The following is a 27,934-nucleotide window of genomic DNA, read 5'->3' as shown; positions in this document are numbered from 1 at the left end:
GGTGCTCTGCTGTTGAGCTCCAGAACTGTGATGTGATACATCACATTTAAGCTGGAAGAATAACGGATTACAGTTACAGTAAAAGACTTACTACCCGTGAGATGTGTTAGAATACAGGTTAACTGTAAATATTAACATTAATTTTAAGATTATCCTAGTGCTTTTGTACTCATGGGCCATGATGCAGGAAAGCAGGAGCACATTCATTTATTTTATCAAGCAAGTATATAGACTAAGATATGTACATTTTGACTTGTATGCTACTGAAAAAAAGAAAGAAAACGGAACAGTCAGCGAAGAAACATGGAATATATCTCCGGAGGCTATGTATGCCTGGTGGTACCAGTGTGGTGTAGTGCTGGAAGAGGACTTGGAAGACCAGGGTTCAAATCCCCACTCAGTCACAAAGCTCACTGGGTGCGACCTCGCCCTGGGTCCCTGTCTCTCAGTCTCAGTCTTGCTGTGAGGATAAAATTGGAAAAAAGGGAGAAGCATGAATGTCATCTTGAGCTCTCTGGAAGAAAGGCGAGATATAAATGTAATAAATAAATATGAAAGGTGCTAACCCAGCTATTGTGGACATTGCAGAGAAACAACAATTGTAGGTAGCTGTGTTGATCCATTAGAGAGGAAAAACCACCAAAAAGCCACACACAGTATGGTCTGTAGCATTGTTACGACCGACTTTTGTCAGTAAGCTTTCAAGTAGCCAGAACTGTTCAACAGACTGCATGTTAATACAAAACGGGTGGGGAAAAGGCTGGAGGTTTTTGTTTGCTTATTATTTATTTATTACATGTTCCCTCCTCCCAGAGGAACCCAGAGCAGACAGTAGCAAAGTAGTAAAACAAACAATTTAAACAAAAACGCATTTAAAACCTTTTATCACAATTAAGTGCATTCCACACATTGGGTGCTACATGTATCTTGATGTTAGAGCCATGGCTGTTGGTACAGTATTACTTATTATTAATCTATGGAATTTATTTATTGTCCTATTAAATTTACATGCCGCCCTTCACCCGATGATCACAAAGTGGCTTACAGTATACAAAACTAAAAAACCACTTAATAAAAAACGAAACAACTAAAAATCAAAATTAAAAAACCCACACAAAGTCACCCACCCCCTGGATGAGCAGCCGTCTTGAAAAGTAGCAAAACCTGATGCTACCGGCTTGATTCTCTGAGAAACTTTCATTGATTCCGACTCCCACCATTTCAGATTAGATTTTGTTAAGTGGTGCGGACATGACCAAAGGTAAAACGACGACGCATAAGAAATATAAACCACAAAGCATCACAGCCGGGAAGGACAAAAGGCCCAAAGGAGCAGAACAACAGAATAGCAGAGATTCCATTTACAAATATGCAAAAATAATTCTCTACCCGCGAGAGCCACCGTTGTTGAGAATAGAGGCTCTATGCAGTGTCTTAAGCGAGCCAGGCATGTGCCTATCTATGCAGGGACACTGGAGACACATGCTGCGCCTCCATATTCCAAGAAACCCCAAACTCCTTCGAGCTCTGCCGATTCTTTTAGCCCACGAGGTGCCTTTATAAGGAGGGCAATTTGCCAAACCCTAAAGTAACGGAAGAAAAAGATCCCGAAACACCATACAATTCCTATTATTTATTTATTCGAGCCATTTTGACTGAAGTTTCGAAACATTAAAGGAGCCGAAGAGCCAGCGAGCCACCCCTCCCTTCCAGAGGACGAAAAGAAGGCCACACGTTAGTGCCCACGCCCGCCATCTCCCCAACTGCCTCCGAGCCAAAGAGCAGCAACGCAGCCCAGCGCCGCGCACGAGTGGAACCCCTTCTCAGCCAATCACAAAGCGGGGGCGGAGCGGAGCAGGCAGGCTTTGAACTCCCACCGTTCGACGAAGCCCTTGGAGGGTGACGAGCGTTCCCCGCCCACTTGGGTCGACCCCGCCCTCACTCTGCAAACCCCGCTCGCTCTATGCTACGCCCCGCCCCCTGGCGCCGTCGCATCATCTTGCCTGCTCGGCTGGAAAAGCGGCGCTTTGCGGTAGGGGCGGGAGCGCGCACGCACGGACGCTGGCTGACGGACGGGAGCGCTCTCTCAGTTTCCCTCGGACGGTGTCCGGCGGTGCCCAAACACCATCCGTTCCCTTCAGAGCGGCGAGGCCTACGGAAAAAAAAAAGCGAAGCTCGAGAAGGAGGGGCGGAGAGGAGAGAAGTAGTTGCGGCGAGGCCGGCGGCAATGTCCGCGAGGAGCGGCGAGGGGCGCGCGGCGGCGGCGTTGCTGCGGGCGACCGGCTCCGAGGCGCGGGGCCTGCACCGCCACCGCCGCCACTACTACTACTACCGCCACCTTCCTGCTGCCGCTCCGCTCCTCCTCACTCCCCGCAGCTGGGCTGTGGCCAGGGACTGAGCGCGGGGGGAGGCCGAGGCCGGGCGGGGAACAAGAAGTGAGCCGGTGCGGAGCTGCCCCGGGGGCGGCCGAAGCTCCTGCCGCCTGAGCATGGGAATCCTCTTCGCTCGGATATGGAGGCTGTTCAACCACCAAGGTGAGGGAGAAAGGCAGGCTCGGGCTCCGGCTTCTCCCGAGTCCGTGCGGAGCTGCTGCTTCTGCTGCTGCTCGTCGCGTAGCCGAGGGAGGCCGACGGCGGCGCCGCTTCTGCCTTCCTGGTGGCGCCCGAGGTCAAGAGAGCGAGGAGTTGGGGGGGGCAAAGGGGGAGCCCCGAAGGCACCTGAGGCAGCAGCTTTGGAGGCGCCCCTCCCCCCCCCGCAGGGCTGAGCATCTGTTATGGTCACCTTTCCCTTAGGTGGGATCAAAGTGCGGGCAGAACTCACCCAGCAGCTGAATACAATCGTTCCCTGGGGGGGGGGGGACTGGCAAGGCGAAAAAAGGCTTCTGCTTTCTTTCTCCTGGTTCAGGTTGTGAAAAGGAAAGCGGGTGGGGGGAGGAAGCGCGCAGAACTATTTTCCTGTGTGAATGGGAGCCGCTCTCGCTTGTGTGAATGTAGGGGAAAGGGCAGTGCTGGGTCTCGCCTCAAAGGGCAGCTGTGGAAGAGGGGGAAAAGATACTGAGAATGCAAGTGAAGTGTTTTGAACAGTGCTGTAAAAAAGACTAGAATTAGCCGTTGAGTGGCGATGGGTTTAGAGAAATGCAGCAAGGGGAGCGCGTCTGACTAGTATGTGCGGTGAAAGGAAGGTGGGAAGAACGACTTAGCAGCATGTGTTGTAGGAGGGTAATGATTGCTTTTTAAACAGCTGGTGGCATTGACCCTAATGGTGGGAAATTGGGGAGATTAGATTGGGCTTCTAGTGAGAAGCTGGCTTACAGCTGATTGTGTTCTTGTGGTGCCTTTGATTGGGGGAGAATTAAGTATTGCTCAGAACTGAGAAGTCTGCAGTTAATTTTCTGTTATTGATTGTGCAGTGTTGTACCACCTTATATCTTTCAATGCTTGCCAAATGCATAACTCTTTTGAGAACCTCGTTATTGGGTTGTTGTTTTTATTTTTCATTATGTATTTTGTGATTTTATATTTTGATTTTATAATAATAATTATGTATTATTCATACCCTGCCCATCTGGCTGAGTTTTCCCAGCCACTCTTGTGAATTGCCCTGAGACCTCTGGGTATAGGGCGGTATATAAATACAATAAACAATCATAATAATGATAAATACTTGATGAGCTTGTGGAGATTCTCTGGCTGGAAGGAGAGCCTGCAGGGCAAGAGAGGTCCCAAGAAGTAATACTTTCCAGTGGCAAGAGTGATGGAAGGTAGGCTGCATGCACACTGTATATTTAACACACATTTCAACACAAAAAATCCTGGGCACTGTAGTTTACCTTTCACACAGCTACAGTTCCTAGCACCTTCAACAAGTTACAGTTCTCAGAAATCTTTGAGAAAAATGTTCTTTAAATATATGATGTGGATTCAGCTTTAGGCTTATGTTTTCATCCTTTGTGTTCGGAGAAAGGGGCATGTCACACTGTCTCTTTATAGGCTTTGAGCTCTGCTTTCTGAGCAGGTGCCACCTGAAACCATCTTTGAGAGCTGAAGAGTTGGTTGTCTTGTTTCCCCTTCATCAATAATGGAAAATCTGTAAGGGAACTGAGATGATAATAGGCTGTGTGGAGGAGTTAGGCAGCTAAGAGTTCCATTTTACCTGCATACCAGTGCAAAGACAGCACCACATCTTAGACCAAAGCTATAAGCCATACAATGTAAGGGTTTTGTTTAAGCTGTTGTGACTTAGACACTTATGGAGTAATTCCCTGTCAGTAGGTATACCTGAGCTGCAAGGACTATATATGTGTACAGTGACAACAAACCTATTTTAAAATACTAATTAACTATGTCTCTTACCACTGGACAAGGTTATACTTGTTGGTAAGCTCTTCACCTGTCATTGAAATCAATGCACAGTAGAGGAAAGACACACACTGTTTAACCTCTGCTAGAAACTGAGATATGAAAGCTAGGAGATAAATGGCACCTTAAACCTAGGTTATGGGTGCAACAATGGAATGTCTAGGCATGCTTTTTAAATAACAATAATACAAAGCTGAAAATGAATGAACTGCAGCTAAAATCTTGTGTTCATTTTTCACATGGTCTAGTCCTCATTTGCAAAAAAACCCAAAGCCATGCTTCCCCAGCCCGCCCCCCTAATATTCTTAAAAAGGTCTCTTCTTCAGTCATTAGAGAGTGACTGGAAGTAGGGAGGCAGGAAATGGTCCTCCTTTCCTTCCACTGTGCAGTTTTAATCTGAAATCTTAGGCGCAGTACTGTGCCCAGAGCTCAGATACTGCTTGCACTAATGAAATTTCCTGTTGCAAAATGCGCCCAGAGCAATAGGATTTTTGAACACTGTGTTGAACACATTACTATAATCCAACCTGGACATAGGATTCTTTATTAATCATTCAGCTCTGTAAATTTTCTTGCTAAGTCTGAAACAAGTTCAGACTATATATATTTTCAAACATAGGAAGGAAAGTTAGAATTTGCAGATAAAGAGCTGAATGATTAATAAAGACTCCTGTGTCGCTACATGAGCCATTACTTCCTTGCCTTGGGAGAAAGCTAGTCATTTGAGACAAGTGTAGCTACCGTTTCTTGTGGTTATTAGCACATTTCCTGTAGGTCATACAGTAACTAGTATGATTGCTTTTGAGTGTAACAAAATAGCTAGCTGGTGTGTACTAATTGAACTATAGTTATTGTTCTGTTTACAAAATGCAATAGTAAATAGACAGAATTCAACTATGAACTCGGTAAATTAGTGTTAAGATACAGTATAAGTAATTTTCCATTCAACTTTGTTTGTAGGGCTTTGCATTTTAAAGTTTCTTTTCCCAAATTGAGAAGATTAAAGGTGCACGTGAGTTTAGATGTAAAGTATGCAATGCTTTGACAGTGTGAACATGAAGCATGAGTGCCCCTAAAACTTAAGCATAGTATGCCAACCAGGCCAATGTAACCTTAAGTATCAAAGATATGGTAAAAATATTGTCAATATACCTGGGGTTTTTCCAGGCTTGCTTGCACTTCTCTATTGATGCATGAATGGACATTCTTGCAAAACCTTTGCCCCACTGACCTTATCAGTTCACTATCTTTGTGTGCTGGGGAGATGGAGGTTTCTTGATTGAATCTACCCTGGAATCTGCTGGTGAAGGTCGGGAAATAACATTTAATAATAATGGAGGGGTGGGGAGTGGACAGGGTCCCTTTCTGCAGCAGAATGCAAACAACGATTTGATGTTTTCAGGTATTTCCATAGTTCTTACAAGTACTGTTAGTGAAACTTCAAGGAGCTGTTCCCAACCCCCACCCAATGCTGTATCTTCATATACACAAGATTGGTGATTTCTGGTGTGTGGAAATCAATTTCTATGCATGATGATTGTTCCTTGCTGCACTGGAGTTATTGTATATAAAATGGAGCACTCAGTGAAACAACTTTCTATGTTATGTAGCTCTGTCTAGTCTTAACTGATCTGTCAGAAAGCAGAAGAACTTACTGTGGCCTGATTGGAAAACTCCAAAATTGCTTACTTTACAAAAAGCTGATGTAATTTCAGTGTTGCTTCAAATACAAGGGCCTCTGGCTGTTTTCAAAGAGCTTTTAAAATTAACTGGGGACTAGGGCTTACCATCAAAGACTTTTATTTATACTTTCATTTAAATAGTTCTTCAGTTAAATTTGAATATATTTGCACATTATCAAATCCCCAATAAAGATAGTTTTTTGAGGACACCGTTACCACTGCTTGAAAGGAAGGAATATTGAATCTGTTCTCTCTCCCTCCCAATATAGTAATTTTTTGACTTTCAAATCGTGAACTCTTCCATGGCAGGGAACGTTCTCTAAAAGACAGAATGCCTGCTACTGATTTCCCCCCACAGCTTGTAGGGGTGTGTGTGTGTGTTCTCTCAATTCATGTGGCATGAAGCTGAAATACCACAGGCTTGGTCTCATTATGCCCAGCCTTTTCCTTCCCTCTCTGCGCTTTAGACTTCTGCGCAGGGTAGGTGACGGAAGGGGCGGGCTTCCCTCCTGGCCGGCTTGGCCTGGAGCGGTGCTGAGGCTCCCACCATCATCCTCTGGTCTTTTCACCTCTTCTTCACTGGAGATGGGGCTTTCCTCATCACCAGAAGAGGAACTGCTTCGCAAGATTTTCAGAGGCTCCCTGTAACACAACTGCCCCTCTGTTTCCCGCCCCTGTTCCGATGGCAGTTCCCTGACAGTTTCCATCATCCCTGACCACTGGTCCTGCTAGCTAGGGATCATGGGAGTTGTAAGCCAAAGAGGAAGCCTGCCCTAAAACATCTTTTCAGATGCCCAAGTATTTTGTGGTAGATACACGAGCCTCCTTGGCAGATGTTAATGTGGAAAGGGCTTTCTGAAGGTAAAAACCGAGAAAAGTAATATCTCAAAAACCAAGACAGCTATACAAAGTAAGCAAACATTCCTTTAGGCTTAGCCCAATCCATAATTAAATCAGTTGCGGAAAATTTTAATCTAATTATTTCGTTGATTTAGCTACTGATTAAATCATGCAACCTTACTAGAAACCTTAGATTGCCAAAAGAAATAAATAACTCACTCTAGTTGCTAATCAATTAGTGTAGGCACTTAAGACCCCCCCCCTTCTTTGTCATGCTGCAGATCTTTTGTTCCAAGTGCTTCTTCATCATTCATCCTGCCAGCAATACAATATAATTCTCAAACTTCAGTATAGATACTAATGTTTTGGTGGGATTCAGGAGAGTTGCCTATGATTTTTTTTAACAATATTGTGCTGTTGTGCAGTAGAGTTTAATATTCCCTGTTGCTAGAAACATTCTGCAAAACCCCACACTATTGATTTAAAAATACTTAACTTGCCCTTCTATAACATTTTCTCCCATTTCCCCAACTTACCTTAAGTGCATCAGTGTGGTTTATGTTATGTTGAAGTAAAAACTGGCTTGGTTTGCATGTATTTAAGCCACTATCCCATAAAATTTCCACCAATTTCCACTAAAGCCCTCATGTCCTATCTGGTGGCTTGCCTCTGCTGCATGTTAAAGAAAAATGCTTGGCATTACCCTTTTGAAAAGCAGGAAGAAGAAACTTTGAGCTGCCCAGAGTGGCTGGGGAAACTCAGCCAGATGGGCGGGGTATAAATAATAAATTATTATTATTATTTGAAAACCTACCTGGTGCAGAACAAGTCCTTTAGCAAGTATGGGAAGCATATTGTTTGTTTTTGTATGATAAATAAAGTAGTTATTCTGAAAAGGAAGTTGGCACACAATGATTATTTATTTACTGAAGCCCTGCCTTTCCAGCTTTAAGATCTACAAGGTGCCTGAACAACAAAATAATTACAAACATTGTGGTGGTATACATAGAGATATGTGGCATGAAGCTTCCTGTAACTTGTATAGGTTGTTGAATACTGCATGAGAGACCAGGGGTGCCAACTCGAATAAAATATTGCGGGGGCCCAGGTAAGCCCCGCCCTGCATAATCAATCATATGACGCAGTGCATACACACCATTTGAATGGGAATGCAAGTCAACTTTGTGGGTGCCCAGTTCCCTCAAATATTTTATTGTGGGGGCTGAAGCCCCTACAGCCCTTAGGAGATGGCTCCTATGTGAGAGACTTAATATAGTATGAAAGACTGGTACCAGTATACAGTAAGGCCCTGCTTGGGAGGGAGAAGGGGAGGAAGTAGCCATGTTATTGCTTGTATGGCACTGTATTACCAGGTAGAGGTGAGTGAGTGAGTGAGTGAGTGAGTGAGTGAGTGAGCTGGTTGTATATTTACATTTAATGTTGCCAGGGTGTTTTTTTTAATGCCAGATGTATGCTTAATGACAAATGGTTGGTTGGGGATTAGCTGTGTTACGGTTATGGTTGGTAAGAATGGTTGAGAGTATGTGAGAGAGTGCTCAGGGAGATGTTACTGTGGGAGATGTTGGGGGGACTAACTCACTTACCTTGTTTAGCTGCTAATGATGCTTTAATATTCGTATTGCATTTTTGTATTGGTATTTGTCCTTGTGTTTTTAATGTTTAAGATAATGGACCAGAGTCAGCTAACAGGTCCCACTAGTGGAAGCCTGCACAAAGATTTCTGCTAGAGCAGAAGGGCTTAATCCTATCTCCTCCTCCTACACTCATCCCAATTGGTTCTGGACAGGTGGGAGAACCCCCAGAACTCGGGGGTGGGGAGAGAAGTGGGGAAATCACTCCACCACACAAGCGGAAATGCTTGCACAAATGGGAGAGATCTCCTAAGCGCTATGTTGAATTCCTTCCAATATTTTGCTTTCTTGTCTGCATGCTGCCTTTAAATGAAGGTGGTTTTTTAGTTTCATTCACAATGTTTTATTTTGATCTTTTATAATGTTATACTTAATGTTTAAAGATATACTGTAAATAACTTGGATTTCCTTTGGAAATGTGATGCAATATAGAAATTATCTAAATAAATAACTAGCTCCTCATTTGCTCTCTTTTTTCCCTCCCTCCAGAGCACAAAGTGATCATTGTTGGCCTTGATAATGCAGGAAAAACAACCATTCTTTATCAGTTGTAAGTACGAAGTTATATGAACAGGTGACTAAAACTGCTTTTCCAGATCAGGATGCTGAACTAGACAAACTTTGCTTGTTACCTGCCAGTAGTTGGCTAGATTCCACAGGACTCGCAATCCAAACGCAATGCACTCTCAGGAAATTGTTAGACATTGTAACAAATTGTAAGAAATCAGTTATTTCCATTGATTCCTGTGGGGGGATTTCTAATGCCTTCCTGATCCCAAATGACAAAAAACCTGAGAAAACCCTCTGAAACTACACCTTTTAAACTTGAATACCACATATGTAATATTGAGGTAGGGGGAATACTTGAGGTTACCATTATAATCATTCAGAGCCAGATTTCGTGATTTGGAGAATGCTGTGTGGTACAGCTCTCACTGGCCCATATCACTTCAGCTTGTAGGTGTGGCATTGCATACCTGAATGCTCCTATATTTAGAAGAGAATTGCATGCCCTGCATCAAAGACATGTCAAGAAGGCAATGGTAGAATATCTCCAACACATTTTCTGAGAGAAAAGCTATGCAATTAGGCAGTTTTGGTTCTGGCACTGGTTAAAGGAATAGGGAATCGAAAGAAAATCTTGTTAGAAAGACAGTGCATATTTTAAATGATGTAAATCTTTCCTTCTGCCTACCCATTAATCTCAGTTTGGACTTAGGCATGAAACAGGTCTAGGCAACAGTCAGGTTTTGTTTTTTTTAAACGGGGGTATCGGCTATTGCTGCTTTGTGCCAGAGCCCTAGCTGTACACTGATAACCTTCAGCACCTAGCAAGACTAATTCAGCCTGCAACCTCCATCTTGTAACTGAGTCTAAATGCAGCTTCCATGCCACAGCATCCAGCCTACTTCTTGTACTTCTGTACATCCTCTCCCACTTGGCCCATAACCTGTTTTTGTTCTAATATCTCACACCATGAAGTATTTTAGGGAACTTGAAAGCTTGCTAATTATTTTGTGAAATTTAGTAGATTCCAATATAAATATTGACAAACTATGGATTTTGGAGTTCTAAATTGTATGGTATTTCATGCTACCTTGAATGTCTCCAAAAAGCAGCTATACTGAGGTTCTGGAGATATGCCAACCTCTTAAATTAAGTTCCTGAATCAAGTGAAAACTCATAAATTAGCTAAGTGTCTTATTGAAATTAAATTCCTAAAAGGTTTTCTCCTAAAAGTAATAACAGTTTTGTTTGGAATTGTGAACAACATTGTCTTCTGCCAAGTTAAGTGTGATAGCCATATTTTTTTCTTCTGACCTTGTAACGTGGTAACTGTTTACTGATACACTGAGTCTGTAGTTTACACAGTCCAAATATGCTTAATGCAAATATGATCCACATTTTCTTGAAGCTGCACCCACATGAGTGGGTTTGACATGTGACTCAGTGCACCCTGGACATAGCTGCAACATACCAGTGTTATGTTTGCAGTTTACACTGGCAGTTTGATAAAAATGCTGCTTGGGGGTATTGTGTTGTCTGTACCTAGGATATGCTATGTCAAGTTTTGATCTCAAAGCAACTACAAGCATAACTGCAGCTGAATGCAGCTCAGACTGCAGAACAGAAAGAAATCTAGACCAAGGAGACCAAGACAGAACATACATCATTCTTACATTTTCTTTTCCTTCCTTTGCAGTTCTATGAATGAAGTAGTGCATACCTCCCCAACCATTGGAAGCAATGTAGAGGAGATTGTTGTTAATAATACACGTTTTCTTATGTGGGATATTGGAGGCCAAGAATCACTTCGATCTTCATGGAACACATACTATACAAACACTGAAGTAAGAATTTGTATAATATAATGCAGCTGGGGATAATTTCATGCAGACCTTTAAAGCAGAATTCAGCCAAAATTAATTCTTTGTCTTCTTGAGTTCAATGAGGAGAGTAAAGGGTTTGCATTGGCAGTATCATGCCCTTAGTTATTAAGGGATCATATATATATATATATATATATATATTGTGGAGGCTATAGAGATTATTCAGACCAAAAAGAGAAAGCATTGACTATTTTGCAGTAATATTAATAGCTTTAACTATGCATAATGAGGACTGTGCATAATGAGGATACCTCAACAATTTTTATAACAAAGCTTTTCGGGAGTGGGGGTGACCTTAATCTTTCTGTACTTTGGGGTGGGCTTGGGATGTATGTGAAGAGTCTTTATTTAGTAGTTTGCAGTTACTGATTTTAATGTTACATTTGTTTGAATTATATTACATCAATTTTTTTTATATGCCGTGAGTCGTTTTGAGACATTTTTGTGAAATGACTACTAAATTAAATAACGATAACTTCTTTTTCTTTTAGTTTGTGATAGTTGTTGTGGATAGCACAGATAGAGAGAGAATTTCTGTAACTAAAGAAGAACTCTATAAAATGTTAGCACACGAGGTGAGTATGTGCTGGGAATTTTTTATCTAGCTTAAAAAAATGCTGCAATAAGTCCCTGTCTTAATGCTAAAGTTCTGTTTCTAACTTCCATTTAGGTAATTATTTCAAGATGGTTCATTTTCTTATAGCTCAGGAGCTATTAGATTTGATACAAATCTCTGGGGCTGTCACCTCTTCTTCAGACATTTAAGAGGCCCCCAAAAGATTTTCACATGTGACTATTTATAGTCGCCATACTGCCTTTTGTGTGAAACTGACATCATTGTTAAAAGTCCTGTGTAGTTTGAGAACAGCTGCTATTGGCCTCAAAACCCTTTCTAAAATAAAAGAAAAACCTTAGTAGTTGTCAAGTAGTCAGAATGGCACCACTATAACCTGCCTTCATTCTCTCTTTACATACTGAAAGGCTATGTTTCCAGCACACTTTTAAATTTATTTAGATCTTTTACATTTGAGAATTGGAGTAGGGAACCTCAGGCCTGGGGGCTGAATGTAGCCCTCTATCATCAGAAATAGGTCTATGGGATGTTAGTTGCATTGACATGAATGATAAAACAAGTGGCACAGTATATTACTATAAAACCTTTATTTAGGTTTTCCTCACTCCAGCTTTTTACTCCATTCTGTGTTGGAAGGGAGAAATGTTTTGTGACTTTTAACACTAAAAAAGAGGGATCAATGAACACGGTGATTAAAAAAAAATCCACTTGAACTTAATTTCTGTGTATTTACTAAAAATAAAATAGGTTCATAGGACTGAGAAAACAAACTTTCAGAGAGCTATGGGGAAATCAGTACACTGGTACCTCTGTATAAGTCAACCCCGTCCAGCGTCCATTTTGGCGGACATCTGCAGCAAACCCAGAAGTACCAGAACGGGTTACTTCCAGGTTTGCCGCAGAGCGATGCTTTGTCAAGCGTCCTTTTCATCGAGCGTTCGGAGCTCTGGAATGGATCCCGGACTCAAAACAAGGTACCACTCTACACCGGTTTTTGCTTATTCTAGCAGCTTCCTCATTGTTTCTCTTTCAAACCTTCGAAACCTGGTACCTGTGATGGCAATGATAGGCCAGCTTCCTAATCATGCCCCAGCATTTAAAGCTATAGCGCTTGCAATCAAGAACTCTTGGTTGCTGCCATGTTTCTTCACATCTAGCACCTCCTGGGAACATAGGCAGGGAGTGGAGAAACATAGTGGCAGTCAGATCTCTTGCTCTGTGGACCTTGGTTTTAGTTTTTAATGTACTGGAGGTGAACAGAAAGCCTGTCACAGCTGGTGTCATCAAAATGTGGGATTTGGGGTGGTGTGGTGGTGGTAAATAAGCCAGTGTTCTGGTAAGTATGCCCTGAAACTATACAGACGAGTTTGGGATCTACCCTACCCCAGCCAAATACTGCACTGCAGTTTCAGGGAACCTCAAAGCTTTCCCCAAAACAGTGAACCTAGTTCCTTCTAGGCACAATGGAAGCTTATTCTTTTCTAAGATAGAGTTATCAGTTCCCCCTTTCTTAGAATTGCTGGAAGGTCACCTTTATTTGGGTTGGCCTCTACACCATTAGGTTGCATGGGACCACCGTAGTGTGGCTTTACATTTTAAAAAAGCAGGTGTTATTTATCATGCTGGCTTATCATGTTGAATAATGGGGAAACAAACTGGAGACATTTTCTTTTTTTTCCTCTCTAGGACTTGAAAAAAGCAGGTTTGCTCATCTTTGCTAACAAACAGGATGTTAAAGACTGCATGACAGTAGCTGAAATTTCTCAGTTTCTGAAGCTAACCTCAGTTAAAGATCACCAGTGGCACATCCAGGCATGCTGTGCTCTTACTGGCGAAGGGTAAGAAGTCTTTGGTTCATCGATACTTTTCTGAACAGATCTGGTACATGCAACTAATCAAGGGCAATACTTAGTAAACCAGTTAGGTAAATTTATTCCCACTGTCTCCATATGATAACATTTCACCAGTTAATACTTTCCTTTTACAGAACTAAAAAGTAAGGAATCTACCCAAATATATTTTATTCATATATTATTATCATATATCATATATTCACCTTTCCATGGTTTTTCTATTTGTATAGGTAGGAAGTAAAGTCTTGAAGAATTCGTCCTTAAAGCATAATGAACTGTTGAGGGGAGAGGTAAATGATGGGAAATATGAAGCAAAGGGGAGTTAGCCTTTATGGCTCCCTTGTTTTTAGCAGTTGTGTAGATGGAAGAATTCTGGGCTCACCAAAATTCTATCTTTTATGTAACTATTAAGGATACAATGGAAAACAGGTAAATGATAGCTTTTGGTGGAATATAAAAATAAGGTTTTGTAATTCGTTAAAAGCACAGAAATGGCACATACAATAGTTGGAAAACAGGTGTTTCAGTTAGATGAAGTATCTCTTCTTTACACTTGTGTGTACCAATGGATAAACAAATGGAACTGGCATCAATTAACAACACTCCATATATTTTAATTGTAGTAATAATTTAGCCTTCCAAAGGATAATGCAAAAGTTTCTAGCCCTTGAAGCATTTCACTAGCCCAACTGTCCACAAACCCATGTACAGGCAGCAACCATTTTGTGTATGTCCAAATTATGCATGGCGGTCTTTTGGACCCAGAAGAGAACAGAATGGGGGCAGAGCAGGGCAAAATGGTCACCACCTATATTGATAATCCTTTTATGTCCATGGACAAAATTTTAAAAACAGTTCGTTTTTTAAAAAAGTCTTCGCCAGTTACTAGTTGATAAATCACTGCAACAATCTTTCATGGTACAACAAGCTTATTGTTATTCCCATGTTGCAGTTAATATTTTGGTGCTGGCTGACAGTGGCTTTTGAAGCTACCTATTAAGGTGATATATGAATGGCCAGAGGTTGAAGTTTCTCATACATAGATTATGTATGTATATATAAACAAGGAAGTAACCACTTTTTTCTGAATTTAAATGTTTCATTTGCAGATTGTGCCAAGGACTGGAATGGATGATGTCAAGACTTAAGATCAGATGATTTTTATTTTGCACAGACATTGTACCAAAAAAAGTGCTGGACGTTTGGTCATCTTGACAGCTGTGAATTAATGGCTTATGTGTATTTATAAAATCAAAACTTCATTTGCTACTTTATTTGCTACTTAACACACTAAAGCCACCTCCGACGGAAAGAAAATATTTTGAAGTTCAAACTTGGCTTTCCAGATGCTTCCTCTGGGTGGAATTCAAATACTACAGCCGACCTTAACTTTAAAGTGAAATCACTTGAAACTGTTTAATAAATAATGTGTGGATTGAGAAAGAAAATGAGGAATTTTAACTTTTACATTTTATTATTCCAGTCTAATTCATCCAGTTGAAAATGTTGACTTTATTATTCCAGCAAATCAGAAAAGAAAATCAGTGGCACAGGTATTGACTTCCAGTATTGAAACTTACTCGGCTGTGTTTCAGAAAGTGCAATTTTCCCCCCTGTATGTTTACTGTACACTTTGTATACTTATACCTCATGTTAAGGTTGATCAAAATCGGTACAGAAACAGCAAATAGCACTGACTCTTGTCAGCATTCTTGATGCTGAGATCACAACAGTATGTGGATGTCAGGCTTTTTAGTCCAGTTGGACTCCATAAGAGCAGGCTGTTTCGAATTGAAAGTACTCTAATCTGTTTTTTAATTGGACTGTGAAAAATAGTACTAAAAGGGTTACTGCTGACACATCATTTGTATTTTGTCATATTCTGTATGCTATTCTCACACCACTGGGGATGGTAAAATTCTTTAAGATTGTTTTATACACATTTTGCACCTAAAAGTAACCATAAAAAGAAACATGACGTGGTCTATTATTGATAAGGTTTTATATGGATTAATATTGGCATCTAGCTGTACTAAACAATAAAATAAAATTGAAAAAGGTTGAGGGAAGTTTAAAAGTTGACATTTTTATGAAGTTGGCTGAGAAAATAGCTTGGAATATGCAGTATAGTTTAAAAACATACTTATGCCTATGGTTTTTTTATTGGGCCACCCCCATTTGAAGCACCTCTCAGGTGAAGTATATTTGTTATAACTGATAGTGGGACACTGAGTTTGATCCAGACTGAGTTGCATTTAAGTCTCATTGATTTCAGTGGGAGCAAAGTCATGACTATAAATTGTTTTGTTAACTAAATCTGGGCCAAGTCAATTATTACTTTATAGGAGGCAGAGGTTAAAATCCAGATAGCTATGTTGGTAGCAAACCGCTATCCTGTATAGCAAACTGCTTTTGAAATTCTCTAGGAATATCTGAAGTATTTTGCTATATTGATTGGAGTGGGATGGCCCTTAAAGAAACAGAAGTCTAAGTGCAGTGCATTCTACTTATGAAGCACTTCTCTGGGTTGCGGAAAGAATCCTGTAATCCATACGAACTACAATTGACAGCATTACCTGACTCTGTTGCAAAACTCCCAGGGTATTGAGCAATGTGAATAAATTGTTATTTTCCTTCTTAATCCATGTTCAGTCAACACTGTAAAGGTTGATGGTGGTGGGGACAGTGATTTGAAGAGGTGCCATATAATGTAGAAAAAAAATACTGCTTCTGTTTAAAAAGATGGTAATTCTTCTGAAAGATTTGAAGTATGATTTCAGTGTTCTGAACACTGTGCCTATTCTTTTTATCAGGCTTTTGTTTTATTTAGAAGCAAATATATAGCTAGCACCTGATAAACTGGAAAACCTTTTTCTTCCTTTTTTTAAAAATACCGTTAAGTACAATTTGCTCCTAAATGACAAAATTGGGTCAAATTTTCTCGAAATTACTACTCTTAGCTCTTGGAATCTGATGGATGAATAAACTAGGTTTGTATGCTGTGGGTTGGCTGGTTTCTACTATATCCCCAAATACAATTTAATTTTACAATTAAATTCTTACAAAACACACACACGCAGTATCAGTGCCATTAAGCGGGTGGTGCATCAGTGTTTTACAAGAGGAGCAATTGCATTCTATTGTTGTTGTTTAGTCGTGTCCGACTCTTTGTTACCCCATGGACCAGAGCACGCAAAAAGTTACTCAGTTGAATTAAGGACCATGTGATAGCCCAGTGGAATCTTTTACTTTTCTTTGAACATTTTTAACCCTGCCCCCAATGCCCTGTCACATGTCAAAAGCAGTTAACAATGAGATGAAAGACGCAGCTGCTTGAAGGAAGAAAGTCTGAAGCCCCTTGGGACTAGTTGCATGGTTCTCAGAATCCTAGCCAATACATTTTATTTTATCTGCAAATGCATGATTGGAACATATTTAAAATTCTTTGTTTTAGCAAAACTGTCCTTTGCAAGACTTAACTAAAATGCATTAACATTGGGAATATATCCATGTTACCAAATTAAATTTACATATTAAGTACCCCATACTTCTATGATCACAATATCTGTATGAGAGTAATGTGTTTCCTGAACAATATAAGCTTTCCCTCCTGTTAATATAGCTTCTGTCGTGTGTGGTTTTTTTAAGTTTGAGAATTGATTCCTTTACTAGCAGAGCAAACACATTAAATGAAAAGGAAGGTTGCAGGGCAATATAAACTTTTAAGAAAGTCTTAGTGTGTACCAAAGTCTCCAGGGAAGCAAAACACTTAGAAACACATTGGCAGTGCCTATCTTAGATTGGTTGGCTGACCCTCAGCGTTAACAACGTACAGGAAAAGCTTTTCGCACAACTTGTAAGTATTTCATGGATTGGCATTAGCAGCAGTGGGTAGATAGATACCTTGCCTCCTGCCACTCAGACACCCTGGGAGGGCTTAGGAAAGAGCTTAACATAGAGCCCTCACTTAGTCACTCTTATTTTGGGATAAGGGTATGAAGTTACCCATCAATTCTTTGTGGTTATATGTGAAGCAGAAGCCCATTTTCATGTTTGTGTATATTTTTGTCCAAAATAAGCTTTGTAGAGGAAAACAACAACAACACCTATGTATGTGCATGAATTTAAAACTGAAATTACTGCTATTGCTCGGGAACTTAGCTGGAGAGCTCTGGATGGCATTCTGTCTTTATAAGTCAAGTTACCCATAACACTAACACCAATGGATTAAGGGCTGCTTAGCACACACGTTTTCTACTAGTGTGCAAGAAAAAGTGTACACCATTTTGTGAGTATGTCTGTGATTGCCAAGATCAAGTGTAAAAATTATATGGTCCTACCTGCTGTTCTATTTTGCAGAGTGAAAAGATAGCATGCTCTGTGATTTTTTTGCAGAGCATGTGATTGAGGTGGACCATAGGTATTTCCTTAATGGACAGCTTGAGTACTCTTTGTCTGATGCTACCTTGGAATGTACCCAGGTTTATGTCAACCAGTAGAGTCATAGGGGCATACAACTGGATTGAAGAATATATCCAAGGTAAGCGGAAAAAGCAGTTTCTAGATTTTGGCTGGTGGTAGAACTGGTTTTTGGCATTTAGTTTAATACTTTTTTCTTTTTTTTACTAGCCCTGCCAGCATGCTTTCTTCTGTGCCTATGTATTGCCTACTCAGTGTGTACATTTGTAAATAAACAGATTATTATAAAGGCATTGTAAGACTGCTGCTCTCTTATCCTGTAAAACTAGTCAGCACAATTTGTGACTCTAATCAAATGTAGTCTACCAGTCCATATTGTGACCTTCAGGGGACTCAAGCATTTGTTTGTTTTTCTTGCTACCCACAGGTGGCGACTACAAAAAAATTGTCAAGCACTCAAGGGGCAGTAATATGTGGCTTGTTTTAGTAAGTCATGTTAGTTTCCTTAGGTGAAGGAAATATGAAGCAATATACATAAGAATATGTAGACAAAATGTTAGATGTTTTGGGGGTGTAACACCTCCTTTCTGACTGTGGTTCAATCTATTTTTAGATGATGAATCTTGAAATTACTAAATGCTGCTTCAAAGGTAGTTTGCAATGCTTGTAATAGGGAGGAAAAGATTTTGTGCCCTAACATAGTTCAACAAATGGATTTTCACCTGTCTTGAAATAGGTGATTTTAAAAACAATAGCATTGTTAAGCTGCATTAATCAGATGGACTGAATTTTGAGAGTGCAAAAACAGCTCAGTGGTAAAGCAAATACCGGTACTTTGCAAGTATAAGGTTTTATATTTCTTCCATATCATCTCAATCTTAATTGGTAGGACTAGACAAGACCTCTGAAGTCCAGTTCAGGATGGGCCAGCATTTGCCTGCATGGATGAGTTAAATTATCTGAATCTGAGTTTCCTGTTTATTTCCTATTTTGTTTACTCTGCTTAGTTGAAAGTTGAAAGAATATAATCCTGGCAAGCAATGACTAAACTGTTTCCTTTCTTAAAAGTATCTTACCATTGGTCTGTGCAGCATTCTTTCATAGGAGGTGTTGATTAGATTTGCATCTGCTGATCTTTACACAAAGTATTAGGAGCTCAAGATGCATATTTGAGATAAGACTGGTACCAGGGTCAAGAAAAGTTCATAATGTTTAGCTTTTCATGTTAAGGTTTACTCATGCTATGGCCTACAGTAATAAACCACAGAAAAAGTTCTGATTGACACACACCTATTCATGTGTATGTTGTCCATTTTCAGAACCCACATGTTCTCAGCACTTCTGCCCTCTAATTGGCTTATTCTCATTATCTCTTGAACCTCTTGTTTGTCCATATTGAATCAATATCCTTGTTCACCAAAACCACTCTGAACTGGCTTCATGCCCTGAATATAACGCTGTCTACAAAGTATAACAAGACTTGTGTTTCATTGACAGTTTTATTAAACTGATCTTTCCAAAGAAAAAGTCTCTGTCAATTCTCAGTTTTTATACTACCCAAAGCTGGTGAAGAGCTTGAAGGAGAAACAAAAAGTTGATGTCTAAAATGATAGTGGCCTCAATTTAGCCTGTTTCCAAGCTATCAGTTTTAGCTCATTTGGGAGAAATTGGTTCACATTGTGGGGCAGCACCTTCTTGCCAGCTCTACTAAGTCACTGGACTCTTCTGGCAATTAGAATGAAACTCCCTAGTAAATGTGGGATGAGCTCACGAGATAAAACGAATCTGCTGTGTAATGGGGACTGTAGCAGCTGCCTTGTTGTTGTTGACGCTGCTAAACAATTTTGAGTATTGGAAACCTTTTGTGACAACTACAGCAGCTGTTTCGGCTCGCACGGTGAGTGACACTTTTGCTATAAATAAGAATCATTTGATTGTATAATAGGCAGAGCAAGAGGAAAAGCGGCGCTAAAGTCACATTTTATTGGGTATATTGTTTCACAATCTTCAGATTATTCAAAGATTACTCAAAACAAGCAAAATATTGTTGCATCCTGGGAAAACTTAATCTGTGGGCAGATATGGCTCCGGGCCTTTATGCACAAGAGACAGCTTTACAAATTGGTCAAATTGGTTGCTGCTTCTTTAACCTCTGGGGACATGTAATATTGCTTGCTCATTGGTAAATGTGGAGTCAATGCTTCATGTAGAAAATTAAATGAACCTCATTTTAGCTGTTGTGTGATATTTTCTCCCAGAGATAACTCAATTTAGCTAATGCATAAAAGTTATAGAGAGTTGCAGAGCCCCTCAGATTGGCAGACAATAGTTGGGAGTGGATGAAAACAGCCTTAGTTCTGAGGTTTCTGTGGTGGTCTCAAGTACAACATTGGTACTGTTGCTTTTTGAATGCTTCCTTCCAGTATTAGGGAAAAAGCTATGGAAAGCTTAATGAGGCTGCATTATAACTGCTATTACATATTCTTCTATAAAATTATGAGATCCTCCACCAAAAAGAGGCTCAAGGCATATGACTGCAAGCAAGAAAGGGGCTCACCCTGCTTGAAGCCTGCTAAGTTGGATTGTTTCTTCCCATATAATGAATTCAATTGCTGTACAGTCTCCTTTGTTCAGTCCTGGTGCTTGACTTAAGAAGAAATTATTAGAAAGAGATGGACACGCAAAATATTTTCAGATGTGCACACCATGCACTGCAAGAGAAGGAAAGCATGCCCATACAGCCCTCAAGGAATTACCAAAAATGAAACAGAAAAACGATCCTGCCCAAAAAAAAGGATTGCTAAAGCAATGGAGTGGTATGAAAAAGAAATAGATTTGCTGGTCGCTTGCCACTTTAAAGAAGACTTAATTGGAGACTACGTATTTCCAATGAATCAAGGGAAGATACTAATAAGATCACAAAGTGCAGTAAGGTAAAGTGTTGCTTGCCGCTCAATGCATCACACTATCCATTGGGGACCTGTGACACTTTTGCAACTGCACAGTGCGTAGCAATCGCACAAACAACGAATATGCAGTCACAGCTGCAGTTAAGGCACATGGCTGTCTCAAGGGGGGACCCCTCCAGACTGGCAGTCCAGGGTCTAATATTACCCGGCTGTGCCACGGTGTATAAGAACTACACTTGGGAAATGAGTTTGTTTTTAGCAGAAGAGGTGATAAACTCCCTCATTCTTTTGCAATACTAGAACTTGGAGTTATGCAGAGAAGTTGACTTGTTTTTGTTAACTCATGAATTTCCTTTACAATAATAAATAAAACAGTGCAGGATTAAACCCTGTGGAGGTCCCCAGGCAGTCAGAATCTCTCCCCCTCCCCAATTATCTCAAAGCTTCTACTCAGCTTGATTGTAATTTTCTTTCAAGATCATTATTATTTTGATCTGTTGTTGTGGGGCCCACAGGCCAGTGTCTACTCTGCCTATTTGGTAATTCGGCTCTGTAAATAAAATTGACTTAAGAATGGTACACAAAATTATGATTCATCTCTTGGATCATGTATTGCAAATCCTTGGGTAGTAAAATGCCATGGCCTGGCTCTCTTCTCTACCCACCCCAGCTCCTGGACTTCCAAAGTGGGCAAATTTTTTGTCATGTCTCATTTTGGTTGATTGCAAATTACCACTAATTACAATTATAATTGTAATATCCTGGGAACAAAACTGTAAGAACCGAATAGTTAGCTAGGCAAAATAAGTTCTTTAAAAAACTAGCGTAACACAACAGAACAACTTAATATCTAAATATTATATATTTGTCCAGGTCTCCTTATTCTCTGTGTGCACAGCGTAGTTGTTTTTCAGTATAGCCCCCTTACACACATTTTTTTTTCTGTAAGCCAAAATGCTGCATAATCCATATGTCTCACATTTTCCTTAGGCAACTGAATTAAGTGAGGCATAATATGAGCATCAGCTGAAGCTCTGGTCTCTATGGGCTATATTCTATAACCCTTGCTCAGCCATAATTCCTGTTCCTCATCTAATATTGATGCACCCAGGAGCAAACAGCTGAATAAGGCTGTGTGGTTTATTGCCAAGGAAGCCAACAGGGTAACATGATGGATCAAAGTTTTACTCTGATCCACTCTATTGTAAATATTGTGCTTGCTTTGTACCTTTTCAGCCTGCAAAATGAAGGTGCGACTTTTATTGTTGCAGTGCTGTTTGCCAGCAATGTTTCTTGGAGTGTCTTGGCTGTAAATGCTGCTGGCAGATGAGGAGGGGGGTTTCCTTCTAAGTGGAAATAGTTGGGGGAGCAGGCATACCTTTTCATTTCCACTCGCCTTGGTGCCAGTCGAAAGTTTGTTGTCCTTCAGCAACTCCCTTGATGCCCCTTCCAGATGACTCTGGAAATTTTAACAACCCTTGCGTGATATCAAGCCCACGTCATGACTGCTTTTGATCTCCCTTTTCTCAGTCAGAAATGCCTCCCAGTTGTCATACTCAGAAAACATGATACTGTTATGGTGTAGCATTTTAAGCTTTGGTGGCAGGCCTGTAGGCATCCTGCTTTGCTTAATGTGCACCAGGGAATAGTTTTCATTCATTTTCTTTGCAATTATTGCACGGGTAATGGGGTAGACCACTGATCACTGCCTAGCCTTTAAAAAAAATATGAATTGACATGACCAGGTGTAGAATTTCCCTGGTCTTTGGAAAAGACAGTATCAGCACTATGCTGGCAAATAAGCCAGCCTTGTGTCAGGCTGTCTGCCATCTTATGCATAGCAGTGCTAGAATTCATGCTTGCTTAGTGCTGTGGAATGCAGAAAGTGACCCCCGTGAACACATAGCAGGCACTTGCATTTAATTAAAAAGCAAGCTTACTTTGAAACCCATGAATTACCTTGGGAGAACTGTGGTGAGCCTTTTTGATCACTTTTTGAAGCGCTCAGCATTCTGACGTGCTTAGCAATTTATCGATGCATTTAACATTGCTGAATATCCAGAGAGCTGATATTTGGGGGAGAACAAAATGATGTTATGCAGGCATAAATTTTCTATTTTGTTTCCTTGGCAGGATGGCTGTACCATGCTAACGAATGGTTCATTCACTTATTTTTACAATTGAAATCTTGTTGCATTGTAGTGAATTTGGAAGTTATAAAGTAAAAAATCATGTAAGGAATTCCTGTTTCAGGGGCAGTCAGACATGTTTGTTGTTGATATATGGATAAATGACCCCAATCCAATTCTTGTCATAAGCAGCAATAAAATGCTAGTTTCACCCACTTCATGCAGTGCTGATTAGCATTGCAATATCTGCACCAGCTTCTGTGCGTTTTTCTTGTTGGTAGATGACTGTATCCCGAAAATATTATTATTTGTTAGGTCAAATGCAACAGTAGCTTATCTTTAACATTACAATCCTATGTGTCTTCTCATAAATAAATCCCAGAAGAGAGTATAGAATTTTAGCTTAAGTGAGACACTACAAAGTGAACTGCGAAGATTCAGGCAGATTTCTTCTGGTTAACTTTGTTGTTGTTGTTGCAATGTTTCAGTTGATCCTAATCCAGGTGTTAGATTATTGTTGCTTTAGAATTCCCACCTACCTTTCTCCATGGATCAACCACCTGAATCCTGCCCCGCCCCCATTTGTTAGGCCAAAGATTTCTTACCTTCGGCTGTCTTTGGCTCAGCAGCAAGCTTCAGAATCCAGTTGGCCTCAGCCCAGTTTTCAAGCCACCAAGCTGCTCACTTTGGCTGCTTACATTTAACTTGAGAGCCAAACATTTCTGCCAGAAACCAAATGAGCCTTCAAGATTTACCGACAAAATCAGCAAGCGGACAATGAGTGTGATTTGCTTTCTGTTGGAGTCAGTGGTAAAACTTCAGTGTTGTTTAATGAAGCTTGAGTATACTCAACCCTGTAGAAAACACAAGAAAACCTTGTTCTGAGCACAGGCTGAGCACAAGGCTTAAGAAATGTAGTGCTGTGCTGAAACCCATCTTCCAGTTTCTCAAAGGTGTTCTTCCTGCATGAAAGAGGCTAATTGCAGGACACTTTCAGTGTGTGCATAGGGATGGGTTTTTTTTCTTTATTTAGCTCATGTTTAATAGCAAGCGTATCTAATTGACACTTCCCTAAGCAGTATGTGAACTTAAAATGCAGCTATCCTTCAAATTTTGCACTTCTTTGAATTTTCCCATGCATTTTTCCATTCTGGAATTGTGTAAAGATGTGCGTAAAAATGCACATCTTTGGGAAGAGGTAGAAAAAAAATGCATTGTCCTGGGAAAAACTGCTTTAAGATTTGTGTATAATTGGAGTAATGCAACTTAAAATGCAGGTGAACTTTTGTTAGGACTGAGGTTTTTTTTTTAAAATGCTAACTAAATGTGGAAATGTAGCAAGTTGAACTTGGAAAAATGAGAAACAGAAATTCACAGGTTTGGCTGTCTCTAGTGAGCTTTAACTGAGGTGTGGGAAACAGTAGAAGATGGCTACCAAGCACCTGATATCAGTGCATTTGCTAATTTTTGATTTTTAATTTTTACATTAAGTGCTTCCCCTTGCCTTAGAAAATCAAAATCAAAATCCCACACTTATTTCTTTAAGAAGATTTAAAATAATACAGCTGGAAAAGTTAACTGTGAAGAGAAGTACATGAACTTGAGCTACTAGTAGTTTGCAATGTATTTTGCTGGAAACGGAAAAGAAATCTTCACTGTTCTGATTACGAGCCTAAATTTATTTGAGTAGAATTAAGCCACTATCAAGTCCTGCTTCAATATTGGGGGAGCAGCTGAAACTTGATAGTGATGGAAGCAAATGGGTAATTACTTTGTAAAGCTTTGATTTTTGTTGTTTGACAACATCAGCTATGCAAGCATACTTGAAAATATTAAAAACTGATATTTAAGTGAATATTGGAATAGGCATAGGCGCTGCTGGTCTCCTGTACAGAAGGCAATGCTAACAGTTCCATTATTCTTGGAAATAATATTCCACAACCAGGCTGGAGGCTCTTTCCCCTATTGCTTCCCATCAAACCTGTTGGTAGAGGCACCTAGAGAATAGCCTCTCTACAGATGATTATTCATTATTATTCAGAGTTCATTATGAAATCAATGTGTTTTCCATTTACAGATTCCAGTCCTCATTTCCCCTCAATCTTGAAAAGTTATTGCCTTGTCTCTGCAACTGCAGTATTCCTTACCTAGGAAAATAGTTTTCTACCAGACAGCAGCCTACAATTAAAGATTTACTTCTAGTCACACAGACTTTCCACGCTTTAAACTGTTTCTGTATGCCTGATAGGTTAAAGAGAGAGAGAGAGAAAAGTTTGCCAAACATCCTAATCAAATACTATGAGCATATGCAGTTTTGCATTTTAAGCTCACAGAAATCATAGTATTATCAGCTGGCAACTAAGTCAAATGGGCGGGTACTACTACTACTAATTATTACAATAATAATTACTATTACTACTTCAGCAATAAAATGAAGCTTGTTTTGCTGCCCCAATGTTAAAGAACACTTAACTTAGGAATAAGCCATGGGGGGAAACCTGCAGGATCTTGCTTCTGAAAGGATCTTCAGCCTTCACTTCTGAATCTATTTTTCAAGAAGTTCCATAGTCTCTTCCTTGTGAAGATTTGATGAAAAATGTACTGGAGATATTTTGACACAATTGCTGATATAAGGACTGGGTGAAAAATAAGTCTGCACCAAACTGGTAAGCAATTAGTACTTGTTGTTTTTGATATTATTTAAATATATCTGTGTTTTATTAAAGTTATTGATTAATCAAACTACTTTAGACAAAGCATTTGTGCTTAGCTTTTTGGGGGCGTTTTGCATTAAAGAGGGGTTCATAAGTTTCAGGTTTGGGTGCATCATTTGGTCATGTCGCCTCAAATAGATATCATGAAGCTGAAAATGCTTCAGAAAAGAGAAATCAGACTTAGAGGAGGGTTGGGATCTATTTCCTGAGAGGATAGACTGAAGGAGGGTGGTGGAACCTGTGTCCCTGCAGAGCCGTATCCACTGAAGCCAGTTGTCGGGGATGATGGGAGTTGTATTACAGCAGAATCTGAAGCGACCCCCATCCCTAGACGAAAGCATTTGGGGATTTTGATTTTAGAAAAAAAAGATGACTAAGGGAGACTTTATAAAATTATGTATGATTATAAGAAAAATTATGCAAGATGATGAGAAAATCTATGGTGTACAATCAATTGATTGCCAGGAAAGACATAGGAAAATATTTCACATAACATATAATTTAGAGAATTTACTGCTACAAGACACAATATATGGTGGTGGCCACAAGCCTAGATGAGGGGTTAGGTGGATACAGTAGGTTCCAATACAATCGGTTCCACAACAAAATGTTGTGTGATGTGCTCCAACCAGCAAGCAAGTCATGCCCTTTCCCAGAACATTCCATTCCTTTTCCTCAGCCCCCTTCCCACTTTTCCTTCCAGCAGACATTCAGTATCATATCACCACTGAACATGCTCAGTCCTCATGGATTCCCCCCCCTCCCCCAAGTTTTTTGTTCCAAAAACCTTGGGACTCCATCAAGCCTGCTGAAAACATCCCTTCTGTGGATGAATGCCCCCCAAGTAGGGTTCCTCTTCCCTGTCCAATGCAAACGTAAGTGGGGATACTTGAAGAGTGAAGCTGCTATGTTGAATCTGGGACTAGATGATCTGATTGATTCTTTCCACATCTGACAATTGAAGGATTGTAGCTCAGTGTTCGAGCATCTGCTTTGTGTACAGTCTGTTCCAGGTTCAGTCTTTGCCATCTCCAGACAGGATTAGGAATGCCCTCGGACTGAAATCTCGGAGAGCCAGAGTGAACATCACTGAAGTATATGGACCCAAGAATCTGATGCAGTACAAGGCAGCTTCCTAGGTTCCTATAATTTTTGTTGTTTGACTGGATGCATGTATTCATCCACATACATGACCTTAATGCTTGGGCCTGATCCTAAACTGATCCTATAAATACATCCTGTTGGTGGGGAGAAGCGAGAAATCATACAAACGGGAGCTTTAAGACATTGGATACTACTGACTGGGAGACTGTGATACACATGTTTTGAAGGTCATGGTGGAGGAGAGGAGCACCCACCCACTCACATTAAGACCTGTATTATTTGGAGTACAGGTCAACAGGAGAAGGACTGAATGCAGTTGAACAAATCTCACCTTGCTGATGGGTTTCCTGGTGGATCTGGGGAGAAAACTTTGGAACAAAACTTAGAGTAATTGAGAATGCTTCTATCCCATGTCTTAAATTTGGAAACTGAATTCATCCCTCAAAAGACTTTTATGAGGTCACCATGTGCACATGCTTATTGACATCTTAAGCTATGGGTGGCTCGTTCTGCATCTGTCTTGAAGCATCTTAAAGTCCTGTGGTGTCACTCAAGTGTGTGTCTCACCCTGCTAATCAGGAAGCTTCTAGGATGTAAATAAAGCTTTAACATTGTGGTTGAGTGAGAGAGGATACTAGTAGTTAGGCATTATAAGTCGGTCATTTGATTTTGAATACGTCATGCATATGAGTATAATCATCCCTGATTGGTTGTATTCCTTATGCTCAGCAAAAAGAAGAAGCACCGAAATATCCTTTGCTGATGGACGGGGTGAAGCAAACAGACAATGGCTTCCTTCAAAGTCAACTTTGGAATTCATGGCTCATACAATATTTCAACTCGGAGCTTACTGGTGTCTGCTTTACTTTTCCAGCTCTCAGGATAAATGATACCAGACCTGTCCATAATACAAACTCCAGGAGTGAGTTTGAGGTACAACCCCATTGGTGCAACAAAAAGGAAAATGGCCTAACACATGAGCAGGCCATGGGTTGCAACCTCTGAGTATCTTGTCCCTTCTCATGATGAAACTACCCTAGATCCATACTATGAAACCACCTCTTTATAGAGGCTCCTCCCCTTTTCAATGTGCCCAAATCCCTATCTGCTCCCAAGTGGCAGTTGGAAGAGCAAGTTGTGTTTATATTGGAACAAATGCAAGATGGGAATGGTCTACAGTAGATATGGGGAACCTATGGTCCTCCAAATGTTGTTGGACTCTACTCCTATTAGCCCCAGCCAGCATGGCCAATGGTCAGGGATGGTGGAAGTTGGAGTGGTCCAACAACATGTAGAGGATCACAGGTTAT

General features: G+C 40.4%; 1 protein-coding gene across 1 annotated transcript; it reads left to right on the top strand.

Moving 5' to 3' along the window:
* The first annotated feature begins 2,291 nt into the window (after positions 1–2,291).
* On the top strand, positions 2,292–18,061 carry ARL5A (ARF like GTPase 5A). Its single transcript, XM_081873863.1, has 6 exons — positions 2,292–2,534; positions 9,022–9,082; positions 10,736–10,883; positions 11,414–11,497; positions 13,183–13,334; positions 14,459–18,061. Exons 1-6 carry the CDS (start codon positions 2,489–2,491, stop codon positions 14,505–14,507), a joined length of 540 nt encoding a protein of 179 aa, XP_081729989.1. The 5' UTR covers positions 2,292–2,488; the 3' UTR covers positions 14,508–18,061.
* The last annotated feature ends 9,873 nt before the right edge of the window (positions 18,062–27,934 follow it).

The sequence above is a fragment of the Podarcis erhardii genome (genome assembly GCF_964252035.2).
Source record: "Podarcis erhardii genome assembly, chromosome: 1".
NCBI classification, from domain to species: domain Eukaryota; kingdom Metazoa; phylum Chordata; class Lepidosauria; order Squamata; family Lacertidae; genus Podarcis; species Podarcis erhardii.
Note: the sequence above shows the minus strand (reverse complement) of the source record. Positions and strands in the feature narration are given on the sequence as shown.

What these genes read in the sequence shown, in the direction of transcription:
- ARL5A (XM_081873863.1), top strand. Translation starts at nt 2,489, where the DNA reads ATGGGAATCCTCTTCGCTCGGATATGGAGGCTGTTCAACCACCAAG. An exon ending in ACAACCATTCTTTATCAGTT is followed by an intron (nt 9,083 to 10,735) that starts GTAAGTACGAAG and finishes CTTCCTTTGCAG; the next exon opens with TTCTATGAATGAAGTAGTGC. An exon ending in TGTGCTCTTACTGGCGAAGG is followed by an intron (nt 13,335 to 14,458) that starts GTAAGAAGTCTT and finishes TTTCATTTGCAG; the next exon opens with ATTGTGCCAAGGACTGGAAT.